The sequence below is a fragment of the Miniopterus natalensis genome, chromosome 14, assembly GCF_054644295.1.
Source record: "Miniopterus natalensis isolate mMinNat1 chromosome 14, mMinNat1.hap1, whole genome shotgun sequence".
In the NCBI taxonomy this organism is placed as follows: Eukaryota; Metazoa; Chordata; class Mammalia; order Chiroptera; family Miniopteridae; genus Miniopterus; species Miniopterus natalensis.
The window spans coordinates 44,249,270-44,268,380 of NC_142094.1; the positions used below are offsets into that span (position 1 = coordinate 44,249,270).

A 19,111-nucleotide genomic window follows, 5' to 3' on the forward strand; every position below is an offset into this window, starting at 1 on the left:
CTGCTCTTTTTCCTTGAAGCACTTTGTTCCTTTTCCCTCTACCTCAGACTTCAGGGAGTTGCACCTAAAGGTTCCTAACCGCAAGTGCTTTTCCCTCCTCCACACAGAGGCAGAGAGAAGTCCCACAGCAGCTGAGGACAGGCTCTTGGGCCAGGCAGAAAAATCACAGGGGCAAGAGCAAGCTAGGTAATGCTGCTGCCGAGGCCACACTCTGTGCTGCGGAATCTCCCCGAAACCGTCTGCCAAGGGTACCTGTCTGACATTTGAATACTTTGTAAAGTCCCACAAACAGGTTAAAATCAGACCCAAAAAAGTAGAAACGAGTTTTGTCAGGAACCTTGAAGCTAAAACATGACATTCAAAAGGAAGCAAGTTCTCTCTGAAATCTCTTTTTTTTTAAAGTATATCTTTATTGATTTCAGAGAGAGTAAAGGAGAGGGGGAGAGAGAGAGAAACATCAATGATGAGAGAGTCATTGATCAGCTGCCTCTTGCATGCCCCCGCAAACCAGGCATGTGCCCTGACCAGGAATCGAACCCTGATCGCCTGGATCCTAGGTCCATGCTCGACCGCTGAGCCATGCCCGGCCAGGCTGAAATCTCTCTTAATGATACGAGAGAAATGTGGTAGGTGCTTGACCTTGAATTTAATATGCAAAATATGTCTTAGTGATTCTCCCACTTGGTGCCCAGCACTGTGCTGGATGCTAAGGAAAATGGAAGAAATACATAAGACCAGGCTCCGTGCCCTTTGGAAGTTCAGTTCCGGTTAGGAAGGCAAAAACATACCCATGTGCCATAGTTAACTGAGGTGGGTTGAGATGAAGTGAGCGGTGCAGATTCAGGGACACTTGAGTCGTGGGAGGTAATTTGAGGTCTTGAATCCCAGGCAGGGAACTCAGAACTGATTTTTAAGCTGTGGAGAAGCCACTGGTGTGCCAACATCTGTCATCGGGGAACAGCTATTGTTTCCTGACTCATTGTCACTTTACTTTCTAAAGACTGTCCCAATAGAACTTTGAGTCAGGTGTAAGTCTCTGCTCAAAGGGAAGGAACTGCCCAACCTAGCAAGACTTCCTTTGGGGCAGCCTGCAGGTGGGCAAAGCAAGATGATGTGGAATCTTGCTGGAGCCCTCCCTGGAGGGTTCCTGCCTCCCCAAGTGACACTCAGTAGCGGGGTGCTGGCGGAGGACACAGAGAAGAGAGCGTTCTCTCACATAGCCTTCGCTTTACCCTGCAGTCAGCACTGCTGTTGCGAAGAGCCCAGTGTAAGCCAGACATGTCCCTGCAGCCATCTTTGACCCTGGTCCAGAGGACACTGCCCTGGCCCTTCAGTGACTCGAGAGGGATGGTTGTTGCCTAGTTCCTTATAAACTGTTGAAGTAACCTCAGGGGAGCCACAGTAGCTTCTGGAGACTGTCTTGCTCTAAAACCACAGGGGAGAACTGGAGGAGTACACCATTCCTGCCTTCTTTAATCGAGTGTCTGAATGGCAGAAACACAAATGTACAACTTGTACAGGCCGAGTGCCAGAGGCTGTGCGTGTACCCTTGATCCCCAGGTCTGTAGCCCCACACCCCAGACTCCTGGGTCACTGAGTTCCTCCCCCAGGTGACCAGGTTCAAGCAGAGACAGTACCAATGCCCTGAAGCACAAACCAGAGTAGCTTTGATGAACTGGAATTTCAGGAAATTCCCCATTCTCCAGTTTCCTGTTTTAGAGGGAGGGCAAAAACAGGGTTTCACTCAGGAGAAGTAGGAAGTAGGTTTGGCTGACTGTTGGCCTAACCTGCTGGAAACCTGCTTCTGGCTGAACCTACTGCCAAGGGCAGTGGGTCCTGGGAGGTGTTTGGGATACGGGTTTCCACTCTGGGGGTGAGTGGCCTTACTTAAGAGCTGATCATTTATCGAGCACCTACCATGTGCTAGGCATTGGGAATGCAAATATGCCCTAGACCTGCCTCCTTGGAAGAGCTCATGGTCTAGGGAGGAGGAAAGGCACACAGTAAACAGGTTTAGTAGCACATGGAAAGTACCGTGAAGCACGTGGAGCACAGGACACCAGAAGGGAATGTGCCCACCTGGACAGGGGGCAGCCTGGAACAGAGGCCTCTGAAATGAACTTGCCAGATGAAGACAGGTGTAAGGGGGATTCTAGGCAAGCGTTCAGTCTGTAGATTATTGAGTGCCCACTGTGTGCCAGGTGCTGAAAAGCACAGAAAAGCATGGTAGGCCTAAAACAGGAGAGGGTGGGCGTCCTGCCTAAAGCTGCGAGCAACTTCATCTTTCTGGGAAGTGACAGGAAATGAAGCTGGAGAGAGGTAAGCTTGTAATAAAAATAATCTATCTTGTCGTTTCATTTGTTGACTGTTTACACAATACCAGGTCTTGTGTGAGCATCTTACCCACGTTTTTAAATTTTAGACTCAAAACAGCCCTTTGAAGCATGGCCTCTAATTCCTGCTTGATTAATGGGATTGAGGCATTCAGAGTTACTGACTGACTTGTCCAAGGCAACACAGCTAATAAGCGGTAGGGTCAGAATTGAACCCCGTACTCCTCGACTCCAAAGCCCAGGCAGTGCTCTAGTCGGTGTGACAGTTGTACTGCTGGTGTCATGTGAAGAACCTTTCAGAGGTGAGAGGGAACCAGAGAAAGGTGTCTTGAGCAGGGGAGTAGCCTGGTGAAAGGTGAACCAGACACCGTTTGCTCAGAGGCTACTTTATCCCCTCTTTCCCTTCCCCTCGCCTTGTCATAAGCCCTCGGAGGCCCCACACGCAGCCAGCGTCGCCTAGCAGAGCCCCTCAGTGCTGAACCGGCCTGCCTGGGACGGACAGGGCTGCCGCAGGTCAGTGTGGACTTCCACAGGGAGGTGCGGCCTCTTGGAAACACCGTGAAATTTGGGGGAGTGAAAGCTCTGGGTCTTTGTAGAGTGTTTTGCTCTTCCTCTGAGGAGATAAAAAGAGCTTTGGGTGGCTTGTGAGGGGAAGAAGAGGAAGTTTGACCTGAAGTGGCTCCTCACCACAGCTTAACCTTCCGTCGCACGTCTCACCAAGAAGTCTCATGAAACCCAATCCTGGAAAATGTTACAAAACACCCTCGGTGTGGGAACCATGCAAAGTCTGTCTCTGGGCTCTCCACCCACTCCCGGCTGCCAGCCTGCCCTGGGGCTGGAGGGAAGGAGGGGGCAGCAGGCAGGGCCGTGGGGTCCGGAGTAGGTTCCTGGAGGCCCTGTCCTTCAGTGAACCATCTGGACGCACCTGCTCCTCCTGACCAAGCCGGTAGCCTTTTGGGAGGCTTTTATGAAACCCTTAGAGAAGGGCTTATTTTGTGGATCTGGACATAGGCAATGACAATAAAGCCAGTGTTTAATCTCACTGAACATGTTACATAGGCCCATATTTCATCCTCAGCAGGGGGTCTGGTGAGAGGCCCGGTAAGTTGCCCATGGTGATTCGGTCTGTAAATGACGACACTGAACTTGCCTCCACAGCCTGACTTCTTACCTTCTGTAACTCCGGTTGGTGTGGGACTCTCCTGTCACACAGCCCTTTCTGCTTTTCATCCTCACCAGAGCCTCCGATAATGGGAGCACAGGTGGTAAGTTACCCCACTGGGCAGATGAGGAAAGTGGGGTTCAAGAAGCTAGCAGTGGGCCTCAGATCCAGGGCTGGGAAACTGTGGAGTCTGGGGACTAGGCCCTGGGTGATCAGGTCCTCCTCGGCTGGTCCTCTCTCCACCCCACAGTGTGACTGGATTCCTGTCCTATCGAGGTGGGTGTTAACACCTATAAGCATGACAGGAGAGAGGACTCCTCATTTGCTTCAGGTTTTATGGCCACAAGAAGCCGACTAGAACTGTCATGCCCTCTCACCCGTCCACACTCCACACCAAGGTTACTGGGGGGGGGGGGGGTCCCCTCCCCTCAGAATGAGGACTCTGGGGAGCTGCCCTTCTGAAGGACAGGGCAGCTCATTGCTCCCAGGAGGGCCAAATCTTAGCTCTCAAGAGCTGATTATTAAATTTTCAGGAATTTATTGAGCTGTAGTAAATGGTATTTACTATGTACTATTATGGTAAATAACATAATGCTACTGTGCATCTCTTCCCAACCCTGTGGTCAGTGACCTCACGTTCGTGGCTTGAAACCAGTCGTGGTGGGAGTGTCATGTAATCAGCATACACTGCACATCAGGGCTGTTCCCTGCCACCAGCACCAGAGCACTGGTTGGTCAGTGTTTACGTATCAACATCACTGGCTAAGGGCAGTCTGAGGCTCGAAAGGTGACTGACTGGGCTCTTGGCAAAGACCTTCCAGCTTATCCAAAGACCTGGGCTTCCTTCTACACAAGGAGATGGAGTCTATCACTGGACCAGTTAGCCAAGTGACTTAGAGCATTTGATTCAGCCCCCGTGTGTGACTAACCTACTTGTCAGGTGTGATATGCAGGACAAAGAACGTGAGAGGGCTCAGTGTTGAACTCCAGAGATACAGAGGTGGACAGGGTCCCTTGGGGACACCACACCCATTTTAAGTCCAGGCAGGTGCTCTGATGCACGTGGGATTTAGTACCAAGGAACAGAAGCTGCGTGCTAAAAGGGGACAATCGTGGTGGGCTGGGAGTTGAGAAATGTCCTGGGGGAGGGCTTCACTCTGAGACTCAGCGTGGGAGACTAAGTGGGAAAAGGCCTTCCAGGCAGGGGAGGGGCAGTTTGGATAGGTCATTCCCTGAAAGGACACTGAGCTTTGTCCTTTCCCCGGCCAGACACCTGAGAGCCCTTCTGCGTGGACACGGGACAGGTAGGAGAGCACGTCCAGCTCCTCGTCCTGTATCACTGAAATCTTGGGTCTGGTCCCAGTCCTGCTGCTAAGTAGCCACTTGACTTAGAGCAAGTCACCTCCCCACCCTAGCTACCCCCACTGGCCCTCAGTTTCGTCATCTTTAAAATGAAAGGTTAGTCATTTCCCTGCCACTCAATGATCTGACTCAATACTTGGAGAGTAGATGTTTCCATCCCAGTTACACTCACCCGCTGCTTCTACAGGGGACACAGATCCTCCGCTAGCTATTTACTGGTTCACCACTAGTCTACAAAATGCTTTTCAAATTTTGAGCAAATTTGTAATACTTCACTCTCCTCCAGCTGATCCGCTCCCCTCTGCTTAGAGCTGTGGGTAGCTTGGCACTATAATAGAGGGGATGTGTGTGTGTGTGGAATCTCCTGCTTAACCCTTTCCCATCAGCTCACTGTGGTGTTTGCATCTCTCCAGGCTGCTTGTGATGGGGGCTGGGGTCGGCCACAGCTGCTCACAGACTCTACTATGGGCTCTCAAGCAAGGCCCCAGGGTCGCTGGCCATTGAAGGCCAGGATTGGGTTGGGGGGACAGGAATGGTCTACTACCACTGGCTTTACAAAGCTCTTTGAAGAAAGGTGCTGCTGTAATGGAAAACCTTGTTCCTCCTTTCAAGGGATTCCTTGATTTCTTCTCTCTAAGAACTTGGCCGCACATGGTCTCAGCCTTGCCTTCTGGCCCTTCTGGAGCCTCCCTCCAGTCAGAAGGGAAGGACAGGGTGTTGATGACCTGACCCTGGTCTGGCTGGCACCAGGGAGCTGGGATTGGAGCCTCTCTCTAGGCTAAAGAGCAGGGTCAGTTTTTCCAGGGGCATCTTGGGACATCTTTCACCTGCAGGCTGGCCAGTGGCCAAGGTTTAAAGATGCTTGTTTCAAGGTTTGAAGAAGTCTGGATTCGGTTCCATTTTTAAAAAAATATGTTTTTTAAAGTGATTTTAGAGAGTAAGGAACGGAGAGAGAAAAAATCATTGATGTTTCCCGCACGCCCCCTACTGGGGATCGAGCCCATAACCCCGGGCCCATGCCCTGACTGGGAATCCAACTGGCAACCTCTCTAGTGTGACCAGGTCTGGGTTCCATTTTCTGGTGAGGCACTTAGAAGCTTCCTGGGATCGTGGAGCAGGGAACAGGGGCAGAGCCTGGGCACTTTAGCAGAAGGCTGCTGTGGAAGCCCTATCTTGGCAGTGTCTCCTGGACAGGGCAAGGAAAAGAAAGCCTGCTGTCCACTGGGGACCAAGACAAGAGTGACGGGTAGTGGTGAGTTGAGTTCGTGGATCGCACACACTCCCCCAAAGCCAAAACATTGAGGTACATGCAGCGATGCCCATTTGCATCCAAGCAAACAAGATCCCTGGCTCTACTATCAAAACATAACTAATTTCCACCACTTCTCGCCATCTCTGCTGCTGTTGCCAGCACAACCCCTCCCCTTCCTCCCTCGCTGCCTCTGCTCTCATCCGTCGACAGACCAATCTCCACGCAGCAACCAGGTTGATCTTTTAAAAATATAAAGCAGACCTTCCCACTTACATGTTTAAACCCTGTAGTGACCTCCTAGCATACTTGGGATAAAAACCTAGATTCCTTCCTGCTAATTTCAAAAGCTCCCTGGGACCTGGCCCCTGTCTCCAATCTGACCTCATCAGGGACCACTTTCCCCTTCACTTGCTCTGCTCTGCTCCAGCCACACTGACCTCTCCCACCTGGGGAACTTCTCACCTGCTGCTCCCTCAGCAAAGGGACACTTTCCCCCAGGTTTTCTGCACCTTCCCTGACCACTTGCTTACAGTAGCCACTTCCCATCTCTGCCATTCTCTTTTAAACCACCATTGCCTGGTATAATTGACTTCAAAGAACTTATGGGTCTCTGAAATGTTTATTTGTCAGCCCTCACTAGAAATGTAAGCTTCAGGAGACCAGGGAGCTTAAGTGTCCAGGGACAGTGTGTGGAACATAGGAGGTGTTTAATAAAATATTTATTGAAAGAATGAATGAAAAAATTAAGTGAGCTGCTAAGGGACTTTTTTTTTTTTTTTTTAAAGAAGGGTAATTTAATGATATTAAGGAATATATTAAGTTCAGAGACTTTCTTAAGAAAAACTTGATGCACATCACTGTCAGGCTGCAGGGTGGAAGAGAAGGCGGAGGGGGCCAGGAGGAGGGAAGCGGGGTGGGGGAGGGTGGAGTAGCACCTCTAATTCTGTGCTGTGGGGCTGCACAGGCTGGAGCGCTAGGTACGGCTTCTAAGCGCTACCCTCCACCTGGGCTTCCTTCCAGGCCTGGCGCGTCTTAATCTTCACTTTGTAAGAGTTGATCAGAAAGACCAAATTGGGGCTGCCCTCCAGGGAGGGCAGCTGCCCATCATCCGGGACCTCCAGGTCGAACCTCTGCAGCATCCAGGACATGAAGAGAAAGAGCGCCTGGCGGGCCATGTTCTCTCCTACGCAGGAGCGGGGTCCTGCTCCGAAGGGCAAGTAGCTTGAGGATGGCGAGATGAGCTGGCTCCCCGTGGGGTCCAGGAAGCGCTCTGTGGACACGGGGGATGCGTCAGGCAGGGGCCGGGGCTGGAGGAGTAGAGGAGTGCCTCTGCCCTGCCTGAGGGCCCCAGCCCGAGGCTCGGGTGGCCCTTAATCACACAGAGGAAATGAAACAGGAAGGACAGAAAGGAGGCAGTATCGAGGGATGAAGATACCACCATCAAGCGGAGAGGGGCCCGCTTCATAGGGGCATGTGCTGGAGGGCTTCTAAGAGGAGGAGGTTTGCAGTTGGCGGAAGGAAAGTGAAGAGTTTGGGTAAGTCTAGGGTAGGATGGGGGTGTCAGTAGGTCCATGTAGTTGGAGCCAGGAGTTTTCTAGTTGCCAGCTTGGCAGAGGGGAAGTGGTGCTGGAGTGGAGAGCACAGAGACCAGGCTGGCTACATGGCCTGGGAGCTGGACAGACTCACCGGGCATGAACTGGTCGGGCAGGTGCCATTCCTTCTCACTGTGATGCAGAGCCCACAAATTGACGATAACATTTGTGCCCTTGTCAATGGCAAACTCGCCGATGCTGCCTCAGAAAGGGAGAGGAAAGGGGTCTGGAATATTGTCCTCCGCCACCTGCTCAGCCCGGAGCCTCCACAGTCCCCACCCTGGGGAGAAGAGCCCTCTGCTCCCTCATGTCCACCCCCCATCTTTTCCTCAGCTTCTGCCAGATTCCGTATGAATCCAGCTCTTCTCCAGCCCCCTCTTCCTGACACACACGTATGTATAACACTTCTGTGTGTGGATGTTCGTGTCTGTCAGGGCCTGTGGCTGTGCATTTTGAGCTGGTGCAATGTGTACGTGTTATGGCTAGTGGACTGAGTAGGAGCATAGAGCACGTCTTTCATCCCAGACACCATGTCCCCAGGACAGCAGGCAGCTTCTGAGGGAGGTCAGGGAGGCCTGTGGATTAGTCACGGGGTGCTAGTGAGTGGTGACTACATTGATCAATAGGGTCATGGTAAGATAATTGATAGTCATTGGTTGACTATAGGTGGACCAGCAAGGTATGGGGCTGAGGGAGTGGAGGAGGGGCCTGGGGGCTGGCAAGCTGTTGAATGCATCTTAGGGCTGGATGTTCCTGGGCGGCAGGCACACCTGGAGTCAACGATGGCCTTGTGGGGGATTAGCGTAGGGGCCACAGGACGAATGCGAAGCACCTCTCGGATGGTGGCCTCCAGCAGGACGAGGTGGTTCCGGTCACTGATGGTTGGTGTGCGGCTAAAACCTACATTCTGGTCAATCTCCTCCTGGATCTTCTTTTGCAACTGGGGGGCCAGAGAAGGGTGAATGTGACCAGAGTATTTTTAAGCCCAGGAGAAGCAGGGACTTAGAAGAATCCTACTGTCACATCTAGAAGAGCTGGCCCAGACCCTTCCCAGTGGTGGCTCTGCAGCCTAGACTTTCCTTCCAGAAGATGAGGCAGCTCCACCCTAGGGCCAGAGCCAGCCACTGCTTGGGTAAGGAAGGAGCAGGCTAGTTATCTGCATAAAAGGCCTTGGGGTATTGCCCCTATTTCTTGCTCTCTCTCTGGGGCCAGAGTTGAGCCTGGCCGAGGCCAGAGTTGCGCGTGGTTGGGGTCAAGAGTGGTTGGGAAGACTGGAGTAAGGAGAAGCCCACCTGAGGATTGTGCAGCAGGAAGGCCACAGTCCACTTCACCACAGAGGTGGTGGTCTCCAGACCGGCCCCAAAGATGTCCCCTATGGTAGCAAGAATGTGTCGATCTGAAAGCAGCTTTGCATGCTGGTCTGAGCCAGCATTGTTGTTGCTTGAGTTCATCTGGGCTTGAATCAGTATGTCCACCAAGTTAGTGACAGAGTCATTGCTGAAGTTTTTCTGGTTGGGTAAGGTTGGGAAACAGTGAGAAGGAAGGAGTCCCACCTGCAACACCTACCATACTTCCATCCTAGACTGGAGATATGAAGGCTTCTTCCACTTGGAAGTGAGGGAGCAGAGTGAGTCTAATCAGGACCTATGAGCTTGTGGAGGTGAGGCAGCTTAGGTCCTCTTTAAACTTGGGGGGGTGGTGGATGGGTCTCTTCTAGAATCCTCTTCAATTCCCCCCCTCCCTGCCCCTATTCATTAGTTAAGTCAGTTTTTATTGAGCACCTACTATGTGTCAGGCTCTCTGCTAGCTTCTGGAGATCCTGTGGTGTTCAAAATGGACCCCAACCCTGTTCTCATGACACTTTCAACCTAACTTGAAATCTCTTCTGCTCCATTACCTACCTTATGTTTTTCATAGATTTCACTCAGCAAGTCATTTCGCATTTTAATACAATTCTTCATTGTTTCCAGGGTTTTGTTGGGGAAAATCTGGAAAGTAGAAAGAAATATCAAATCTATCCCTCTTGCAATCTGCTTCTATAGCTACCAGAATCCCTCCTGGGGGTAATCCTAGCCTTATGTCTCTGGAGAGTTCTCGCTCCAACCCAAACTTTCTGCCAAAATGGAAGGCAAGATGGGCACACAAAATGGAAAAGGCAGAGGTCTGAGTAGTCCTCAGTCTCTACAAGCTGCCCCCCTCCTTGTTTGGAATCACGAGGACAATTCCAGACGGGAGAAGGGAGTGGTCTCCACTTCAAACATCAAGCACTGATGTTTACTTAGTAGACTCTGTTTTGTGCCCTGCCTTTAAGAGTAAGAAAGACTTGAGCCTGAAGCCTTGGGGCAAGTTTCTTAACTTCTCAAAGCCTGAATTCTCATCTGTAGGGGGATAATAAAACCCACCTCCAAGGGGAACACCACGATTACTGATTGTGGAGTGCTCAATACCCGCATGTGGCAATTAGTAAACAAATGAGAGCCATTATTAAGAGTATAACATGCATGATTAAAAAGCTAAATCTACTTATTTAGAGAAGTAACAAAGTTTTAAGAGTCAGAGAAGGTAGAGGTCACTGTGGCTGAGGTGGTCAGGAAAAAGGTGAGTTTGGAGCTGGGCTGTGAGAAGAAAGAACTGGGGGTACTGTCAGGGCCTGCTGGGATCTAAAGGTGGGGCCTGTTCTCATCCTTACCTTCAGCTTGGGGAATATGTCTACCATACTGTCCTTGCCCAGAGAATCCATGATGCCATCATTGTATGTCTGTATGGTCTTCATCACAGGATGTTCTTTCTTGTAGGAGGTGTTAAAGCAGATCAAGCAGATTATGTTGGTCACCGTCAAGAAGAGAGGCAAGCACAAATCTATGGACTGTCCATTCTGGGTGGCCAGGAAATCACAAAACGAACTGATTTCTTGACATACTGAGGGGAGAGGGGGACAGGAGGCTGAGGAATGAAGCGGCACCCTCTCCCCATCTCTACCAGTTCCATCTTAGTCAGGGACCGGTCGCAGATGCCACTAGATGGCAGCAGTGGCCAAGAAAACGCTAGATTGAGCCGTCCACACCCCTTCTCTCCCCCCTAGCCCAGTTCTCCCTCCAGAGCCCCAGGGGCAGGCAGGGCACTTACTGATGTTCTCTAGCTTCTGGTTGCCATCCTTGAACAAGGCGAAGGTGGCCAGCACCAGCTTCCGATGCAGCTGCCAAGCGGCACCATAGTCGGCAAAGGCAATGCCCTTTTGCTCGTCTGACAGGATATCTAGAGTAATCTTTGGAAAGCGGGAAAGGCTGTAGGAATCAGACACCACCGTCTGCCCCTCTTGCCCTGGGCGTCCCGGACCCATTCCCGTCCCTGAGGGACAAGGCAGACACCTGCCCGTGCTGCGGGGCGTCCCTGCTTCTCTCCACCGCGACTGCGAGGCCTTGGTAGGTCAGGGCTACGCCCCTCTAACCCAGTTCCATCAGAGACAGAGGAGAAAGAAAGGGCACTCGATTAGAATGCAGGGGTTCTGGGGTTCAGTTCAATGCCAGGGTGACCTCTGGACCTCTCTTTTCTCATCAGTTGCTGACTGGGGAGGGCAGCTGTGGATGGGATAAGCTCTGAATTGGGCCTGTCTTGGGGACAGGAGTGGGGCTGGGGGGCTTGTAGAGACTGAGGACTACCCAGACCTCTGCCTTTCCCTGGCCCCCCTGGGAAATGCTAACGGCACAGCAGCTCATCTCTTTTTTGTTCACCCCTCCACTGCAAGGCCATGTGCCCACCACAGGGCCACATTTGAAGAGTGCAGACGTCCTGTCCACCCAGCCTGAACTTGGGTCAAGCCATCTCTTCCCAGAGGCACCCCCAAAAGCATAAGGGTCCAAAGCGTCCTCTCTTCTCCCCCCGAGCCACACACCCCAACTGGCTAGCCTCCTCCTTTCCCTGGAGAAAAGAGCTCAGCAGAGTTGGGAGGGAGGTAGCTGGCCAGCAAATCTGGCTCCTGGGTCACCCGCTGGCCCGATGAAAGATGCATGGCTGGGGGGCCCTGCCTAGGGTGTTCAGGGGAGTACTCAGCAGCAGGGCGCTGGGATGGGGCGTTGGCAGTGTGCCTGGATGGTCAGCTCCCCGCTCCCCCAGGAGCACCACTGAAAGCTCTGTAGGGTGGGTCAACAGTATCCCACCGTGGGTCAGTCCCCTGTGAGCTGGAGCAGCTGGGGACGGTTCCAGAGAAACAGCCACCCCGGCCCTTCCAGACCAGACTACTCCCTTGCACCTTCCCCGGAGAACAGTAATCACTAGCCCCAATTTTTCACTTGAAGAATAACATCCATAAAACTACTTATTGAGTCCTTACTGTGCCAAGAGCTTTACATGCACCATCTCAGTTAATTAGGGACAAGGATCAGAGTGATCATTATCCAGTTCAGGGGTGAGATGATGGGAGTGAGGGCTCCCTGACCCCCTCAGGCCACTGCTCCCACCCCACTTCACCTTCTGGGCAGCCCAGAAAATGAGGTCTTCCTTGAATTCTTCCTGCCTAGTTTAGAGGCTGGGTAGAAGCTTGAGGGGTCACTCCCCCACCCATAGCCCTTTTAGTCTGTTTTGGGGAAGAATTACAGGTTGTTGGGGCCGAAAGGGTCATTCCAGACATGGTCTCAGCCCAAGAACTGAACGACCCAAGGCGGGTGGGAGAGACAGGGACAATGGGCACTGCTTACCATTTGGGGCCTCCCGGAGAATTCCTTGCCCTTCTTGATAAGCAGCTCCTTGGCCAGCTGGTGGTGGCCGATCATCACTGTAGTCTTGCTACCCATACGAAAGGAATAGATGGGGCCGTATTTTTCCTGCAGCTTGAAGAAGTTCACGTGTGGATGGCCATTTCTGGGGAGGAATGGCAGGCTGCCCACCAAGGGCAGGGATGGGAGGCTCTTGGGGTATTTCGCACCAGAGCTCTTTACCTTGGGCCAAAAAAAATAGGCCAGGGAGAGCAGCAAGACAGCCAAGAGTTCCCACATGGTGGCCAGGTGCCGGCAGGCAGGGTGGACAGCTCTGGACTGGAAGAGCTGCAGCCACTCTAGGGTGCAGGGAGGTCTTTTTAAGGGCTGCCGTGATCTTCACCTTGACTTTGTGTTATCTCTTGCCTTGTAGAAGTTTACCCTGGAGTGCAGCCAGATCCAAGCCCTCTCCCACAATGGGGAAAGGAAGGGGGAGTGGAGGCCTCCTCAAGGGCTGGCTTAGCTCCAGGGCAAACCTCTAGGGAGGAGCAAAGTGAGGGGCGGACAGCTGGTCCCCTCGCTGATCCCAGTGTGCGCCAGAAGCAAATGGTATCTGAGTCCGGAATCAGGTTTGGGGCATTCCGCGTTGTAAAACCAAAGTCACCAGACAGATAACTGTCAGGAACTGTCAAAGACATTTTATCTAGACTTACTAGGTAACCGTTGAGGAAAGTGAGGCCTTAAGAGGTCAAGCTGTAGAAGTCACACAAGACAGCGAAGGCAGCCAGATGTCCTGATTCGATTCGTGTTTTGCTGGCCTTTCCAGACGCAGTGAAGCCCTGAGGTTGGGAGCATGAGCCCTAGAGTCAGATAGGTTTGGGTTCAGATCCTAGCTTGACCACCTTCTAGCTATATGATTTTTTAAAAAAATTGTTTTTATTATATTAAAATATACATAACAAAATTTACCATTTTAACCATTTTAAGTGAATAATTAAGTAGTGTTAAATATATTCGCAAGCTGTACAACCATCACCCCATCTACTTTCAAAACTTTTTTATCATCCCAAACAGAAACTGTACCCACTAAGCAGTAACTCCCCTTTCCCCCTCCACCGAGCTCCTGGCAACCTCTAATCTACTTTGTCTCTGTGAATATGTCTGTTTCACATAAGTAGAATCATACCATTTCCTGTGTGTGTGTGTCTGGCTTATTTCACCTAGCAAAATGTTTTTAAGGTTCGTCCATGTTGTAGCAGGTATCAGAACTTCATTCCTTTTTGTGACATAGTATTCTGTTGTATGAAATATGACAATTTATTTATTCTACAATTGATAAATATTTGGATTTTTTTCCTAGTTTGGGATTATTAGAGTGTTGCTCCGAGAATGAATGAACTGCAACTACGTGAACTAACACGGATGATCCTCACAAACATAATGTTAAGAAACCAGACTTACAGGAATGCCTGGTGTACGATTTCACATATATATACACACACATATATGTATGTATATATAAAAATTTAAAAAATAGGTGAAACTAATCTATGGTTATAGATATCAGGAGATGTCAGGAGTGGTTACCCTTGAGGGGTGGTTAATAACTGCAAGAGGACTCATGGGTGGCTTCTGGGGAGCAGGTAATGCTCTGCTTCTTGATATGGTTGCTGGTAACACAGGTACATTCACTTTGAGCTGGACATCAATTATTTGTATGTATTTATACTTCAATAAAAAGTTTACTTTAAAAAGTTGGTGCCTGTGGAGTTTGTGACCTTCCTAAGATTGTGTGCAAAATTTGCATGTATGTATTAATATATATTTTTCTGGGAAGAGGATCCATAGGTTTCATCAGCTTCTGAAGCAATGATTTCACCAGTGGCTCGAGGTTCCCTGTGTCCTCGCTTATTCCCATAGCCGTCTTGCTCTATGATTCTTCTACGCCACCCATCCTCGAACTGCTTCTCTCCCTCTCTGTATTTTCTTTCTAGAAAAAGCATACTTCCTTATTTCCGAATCTGGCTATAGAATATTCTCTCTCCCTCCTGCTTTACGTAAACTGGCCTCTTCTCTGAAGACAGCCCTTTCCCCGCTGTCCTTTTGAATGCAGACACTTAATTCCAGATTAGGCAATGGAATTGCCTTTCTTTTCACTCCCCACACCCTCTTGATCACCACTCCTCCACCTTCGAGTACAAATTCTTGCTCCTTTGCGGTTTCAGATCTTTGTTACCGCAATTACTTACTGACCTCCTGTTGCTCATTTTAAGATTCTTTTTAAGATTTGGGCACCAGGCTCACCTCCTTCCTCTCCATGCTGCTGTGATCTTGCATGACTTTAGAGTCCATGGGGGATGATCAGACAACATCCAACATCATAGTTCCTTCATCTCCTAAACCCGAAGATTGTCACCCTTACTCTACTCAATGGCTCCTCCGAACTTCAAGCCTCATTCTCAACCCCGTTCTTTTCATGCTCAGCAGATAATCTTATTTTTTATTTAAGGAATCTGAGACCATTAAATTTAATCTCCCTTAATTTCCACTTTATCACTTCTTTTTCTTCAACCATAAAGCATTGCTACTCCTGTTTCTAATCAAACCATGTAACAATTTGGTAAAAAAATAATAACTTTTTTTGTATGTTAATCCTCGCCTGAGGATATTTTTTCCATTATCTTTTTAGGGAGGGAATGATGGGGAAAGAGAGATCGAGAGAAACACTGATGTGAGAGAGACCCAAAAATTGATTGCCTCCTGCACATGCCAGGGATTGCAACCCAGGTGTGGGCCCTTGACAGGGAATCAAACCCTCAACCCTTCAGCGCGCATGCTGATGCTTTAACCACTGAGCACATCGGCCAGGGCAAAAGAACAGTAACTTTACTGAACATTTACTATGCATTACATGTAATTTTTTTTTTTAGAGAGAGAAACATTGATGTGAGAGTGAAACATTGATTGGTTGCCTCCCGCATGTACCCCAAAGAGGGGGTTGAACCTGTGCCCTGACTGGGAATCCAACCAGCAACCTTTCCATGCACAGGATGACACCCAACCAACTGAGCCACACTGGCCAGGGCTCTCTCATGTAATCTTTACAAATCTCTATAAGATAGGTGCAATTACTATCACCATCTCCATTTTTCAGATAAGGAAACAGGCAGAAGGACTTGCCCAAGGGCACAGAACTAGTCAGTAGTGAAGCAGGGATTTAAGCAATCTGGAGCTCTTAGCTCTTAACTGCAATGCTATTCTGCTGCTTGTAATATAGACTGGAAATGTCTTTACATATATACCTTGTATAAATTATTCTGATTCTAGGAATTTAACCTGCAGATGCCTCACAGCTTGATATACAAAACAAATTATTTCAGCAAAGTTTATAATTTCCAGTAATATATGCTGCATCAATAGGAGATTGGAATTCAGTCAGAAGAGGAAGCCCTTTATGTGCTTATTAGGGAAAGATTTCCAAAATATTTTAGGTTAAAAAAAAAGCAAACGCAAGAATGGTGTGTAGCGAATGCCACCGTTTGTGTAAAAAAAAGGGTGGGGAGAATATATTTTTTCCTTGTATATGCATAAAATATCTCTGGAAGGATCCGCAAGAAGCTTATGAATTTGTCTATGGAAAAAAGAAGTAGGAAGCTGGGTGGCGGTGGGAAGAAAGACTGTATAGGTGTTGATGTAAACAAGACCAATTTTGTATCTGGAGTGCTCAGGCCTTTGACCAACACTAATGTCTTCAGCCCAGCATACCACAACCTTCCAGTTGATGATTGTCTGTGCTCTGTAAGTATTTTGGTTAGTAATAGCTGAAATGGTATAACAACTGAGATAAATATCAAACTGGTGAAGTACTGATTATAAACATTAGAAATCATTTTTCACAAGACCACCGGAAGGTACAGCCTCTGGCCTGCACTGCATTCCTGTCTTATCAATCATCAGTACTTGAGTTACACTGTACGAAGAAAAAAAGCACTGTAACTGGGATCCAGGATCTGTTAGTGGAGAAACTTGGCGCAGAGCTGCTGGGTTGTCTTTCTGTTCCATTCCTGTAAGTAAATTACCCTGTAATAAATTTTTTATATTCTATGGAGTAGCCTACTTTGTCAGTCTTAAGATACCTTCTCATTATGGTGGCCATTACACCTTTGCCCCGCCCCCCCCCCCCCCCCCCCCCCGAAGAGAGGAACAGAGATAGAAAGTGTTTTAACTGACTGTATTAAATCATATGTATATATTTATATATGTTTTTATTGATTTCAGAGAGAGGGAGGGAGAGGGAGAGAAAGAGAAACATCAATGAGGAGAGTCATTGATTGGCTGCTGCCTGCATGCCCCCTACTGGGGATCGAGCCTGAAACCCAGGCATGTGCCCCGACCCCTAATTTAACCGTGACCTCCTGGTTCATGGGTCGATGCTCAACCATCCTTAACCCTGCTCCCTCATATCTCCCACAGATTTTGTTTCTTTCAGTATTTTCCTCCTGCATCTTCAACGCATCCTCTCTGTTGGCTTCCTCTCCTCAGCTGACATACACTCTCAAGACTTTCAGCCCACACGAAATTTTAAAATCCTGCACTGATGCTGCATTCCTCTCTAAATTTCCTTTAATTTTTCTCCTCTTTTCAATTAGACTTCTAGGTAAAATAATGTAACGGGCACTTGTGTCTCTATCTACTTCTTTATTCATTGTAACTCATTGCAGTTTGGTCTCTGACCCCACCACACTATTGGTACTTCTGTTAATAACATCAGCAGTGACCTTCATTTTGCCAAATCCATTGGATGTCTTTCAGGCCTTCTCTTATAAAAACTCCCCATTAGCATTACTGATGACTTGCATCTTCTTTAAACCCTCTACTATGAAACATCATGTAGCTCTGGATTCTTCGTAATTCCTTTTGTTTCTCTTGTTTCCTCTGTCGTCTTGTGTATGTCAAGTCTGACCTTGGCCCTTCTCCATCCACATTCTCCTTGGCTGATCTCACCCCTCTCAAGGTTTTAACTATCACCAGTATCCAACCTTTAACGAATAGGAACTGCTCTTGACCCTCAGAGTTTAGAAACGGATGACTCTTACACTAGAGACATCAATCATTGACCCCTGCACTCATCTGACTTCATCCACAGTTTGTGCATTTGTGTCTTGTGACCCTAGTTGGACTAGAATAGGGCCAAAGGGTTGTGAATAAATTCTCAGACTGAGTTAAACTAATCAAGTTCTCCGTTTTGACTTGACCCTGCACCTTCATGAACAATGAGGGCAGTGGTCTCAGAGACTGATTTAAGAGTCTTAGTCACAACACAGTCTCGCATTTCACTTTCATCCTTGGATATCAGTGATAACACCTATCATGTGATTACTAAAAAATCTTAGTTTATGAAAAAATTTGTATTTTAATTAACTTGTAAAAAAAAAAAGCTACCATTTCAAAATAAAAACAAAAAAATTCCCCAATATATATTACCGCATTTTATCACCTTTGTTGGTTTGATCCTTTGAGTCTTACTTTTGACTTATTGGGTGAGAACAGAGCTGCATTTAGTCTAGAGCTAATTTTGCCTCACTACTAAGGCAAAAACTCTCTAAGTACTTGAGGCAATGCCCTGTGAATTATAAAGTTTTCACTCTGGCTGTTGGGAACAGGAACTATTGTCAGCTCTGTGGGAAAGTTCCTCTAATCTGAACTTTCAGGTGGTTCTTTCACTGGCCTCCAGTAGGCTTCTCAGCGGAATGCCCTAATTGAGAGTTAAATATTCAAAGGCACCACTCTGTTGATGCCTAGAGTTTCTCTCTGTAAAGCTCCCTTCGCTGTCCTGTGACCTCTAGTCTCCTTGACCTCCCCAGATTCCCAGCCTTATCTCTTCCTCTCCCAGGTTTGTCTCTCCCACTAGGCTCTGCTTAAATTTTCCTTCCCTATGAAACAATTTTTTCGGGCAGTAAGCTGGAGAAATTACTGGATTCATCTCATTTGTTTCCCATCCCTCAGAGATCACTAGCCTTTATTGTCTGATGCCCAATGTTTTAAAAAACTGTTATTTCATATATTTTATCTTTTTATATAGTTGTTTCAGGTATGAGTATAAATCCAATTCTTTTACTCCATCTTAGCCAAAAGACGGAGTCTTACCAGAACATGAAGATATTTCACATTTATCCAAGTAAGTTTCATACTTGTTTTCTCTGAGCTTCCAGACAAAATTGGGCAGCATTGCAGTTGCCAGACTCGGATGATTAGTGTTCATTAGCTACCAATCAACTGGATAATTGATTACAGACTACTTCAATCTACAACAGCAGACTACTCACTCTTCTCTAGCTCACGCGGAACATTCATCAAGGTAGACTATATTCTGGGCCATACAACACACCTCAACAAAAATCATACAAAGTATGCTCTCAGATTACATAATAGAAACCAGTAACAGAAAGATAGCTGGAAAAGTCCCCAAATATTTGGAAATTAAATGGCACACTTCTAAATAACACATTGTGTTATTCAGAAATCTTCAAAGAAATTTTAAAGAAGAAATCTTAAGAGAAATTTTAAAAACATTTTAAACAAAATGAAAATACAACTTATCAAAATTTTTGGGATGCAGTGAAAGCAGTACTTAGAGGGAAATTTATAGTATTTATACATATGTTAGAAAAGAAAAAAAACCCATCTATAATCAATATTCTAAGTTTCCACCTTAGGAA

At 48.2% G+C, this 19,111-nt stretch overlaps 1 protein-coding gene across 1 annotated transcript; it reads right to left on the reverse strand.

Annotated features, from left to right (window-relative positions):
• Positions 1–7,095: 7,095 nt before the first annotated feature.
• CYP17A1 (cytochrome P450 family 17 subfamily A member 1) lies at positions 7,096–12,692 on the reverse strand. The gene is made up of 8 exons (XM_016219846.2): positions 12,396–12,692; positions 10,828–10,966; positions 10,391–10,620; positions 9,603–9,689; positions 8,994–9,209; positions 8,472–8,641; positions 7,796–7,899; positions 7,096–7,379 (listed from the first exon to the last, which is right to left on the reverse strand). Exons 1-8 carry the CDS (start codon positions 12,690–12,692, stop codon positions 7,096–7,098), a joined length of 1,527 nt encoding a protein of 508 aa, XP_016075332.1.
• Positions 12,693–19,111: the final 6,419 nt, after the last annotated feature.

What these genes read in the sequence shown, in the direction of transcription:
- CYP17A1 (XM_016219846.2), bottom strand. Translation starts at nt 12,692, where the DNA reads ATGTGGGAACTCTTGGCTGTCTTGCTGCTCTCCCTGGCCTATTTTTTT. An exon ending in CCAGAAGCTAGAGAACATCA is followed by an intron (nt 10,621 to 10,827) that starts GTAAGTGCCCTG and finishes CTCTCCCCTCAG; the next exon opens with TATGTCAAGAAATCAGTTCG. An exon ending in AAGGCCATCGTTGACTCCAG is followed by an intron (nt 7,900 to 8,471) that starts GTGTGCCTGCCG and finishes TTTCTGAGGCAG; the next exon opens with CATCGGCGAGTTTGCCATTG.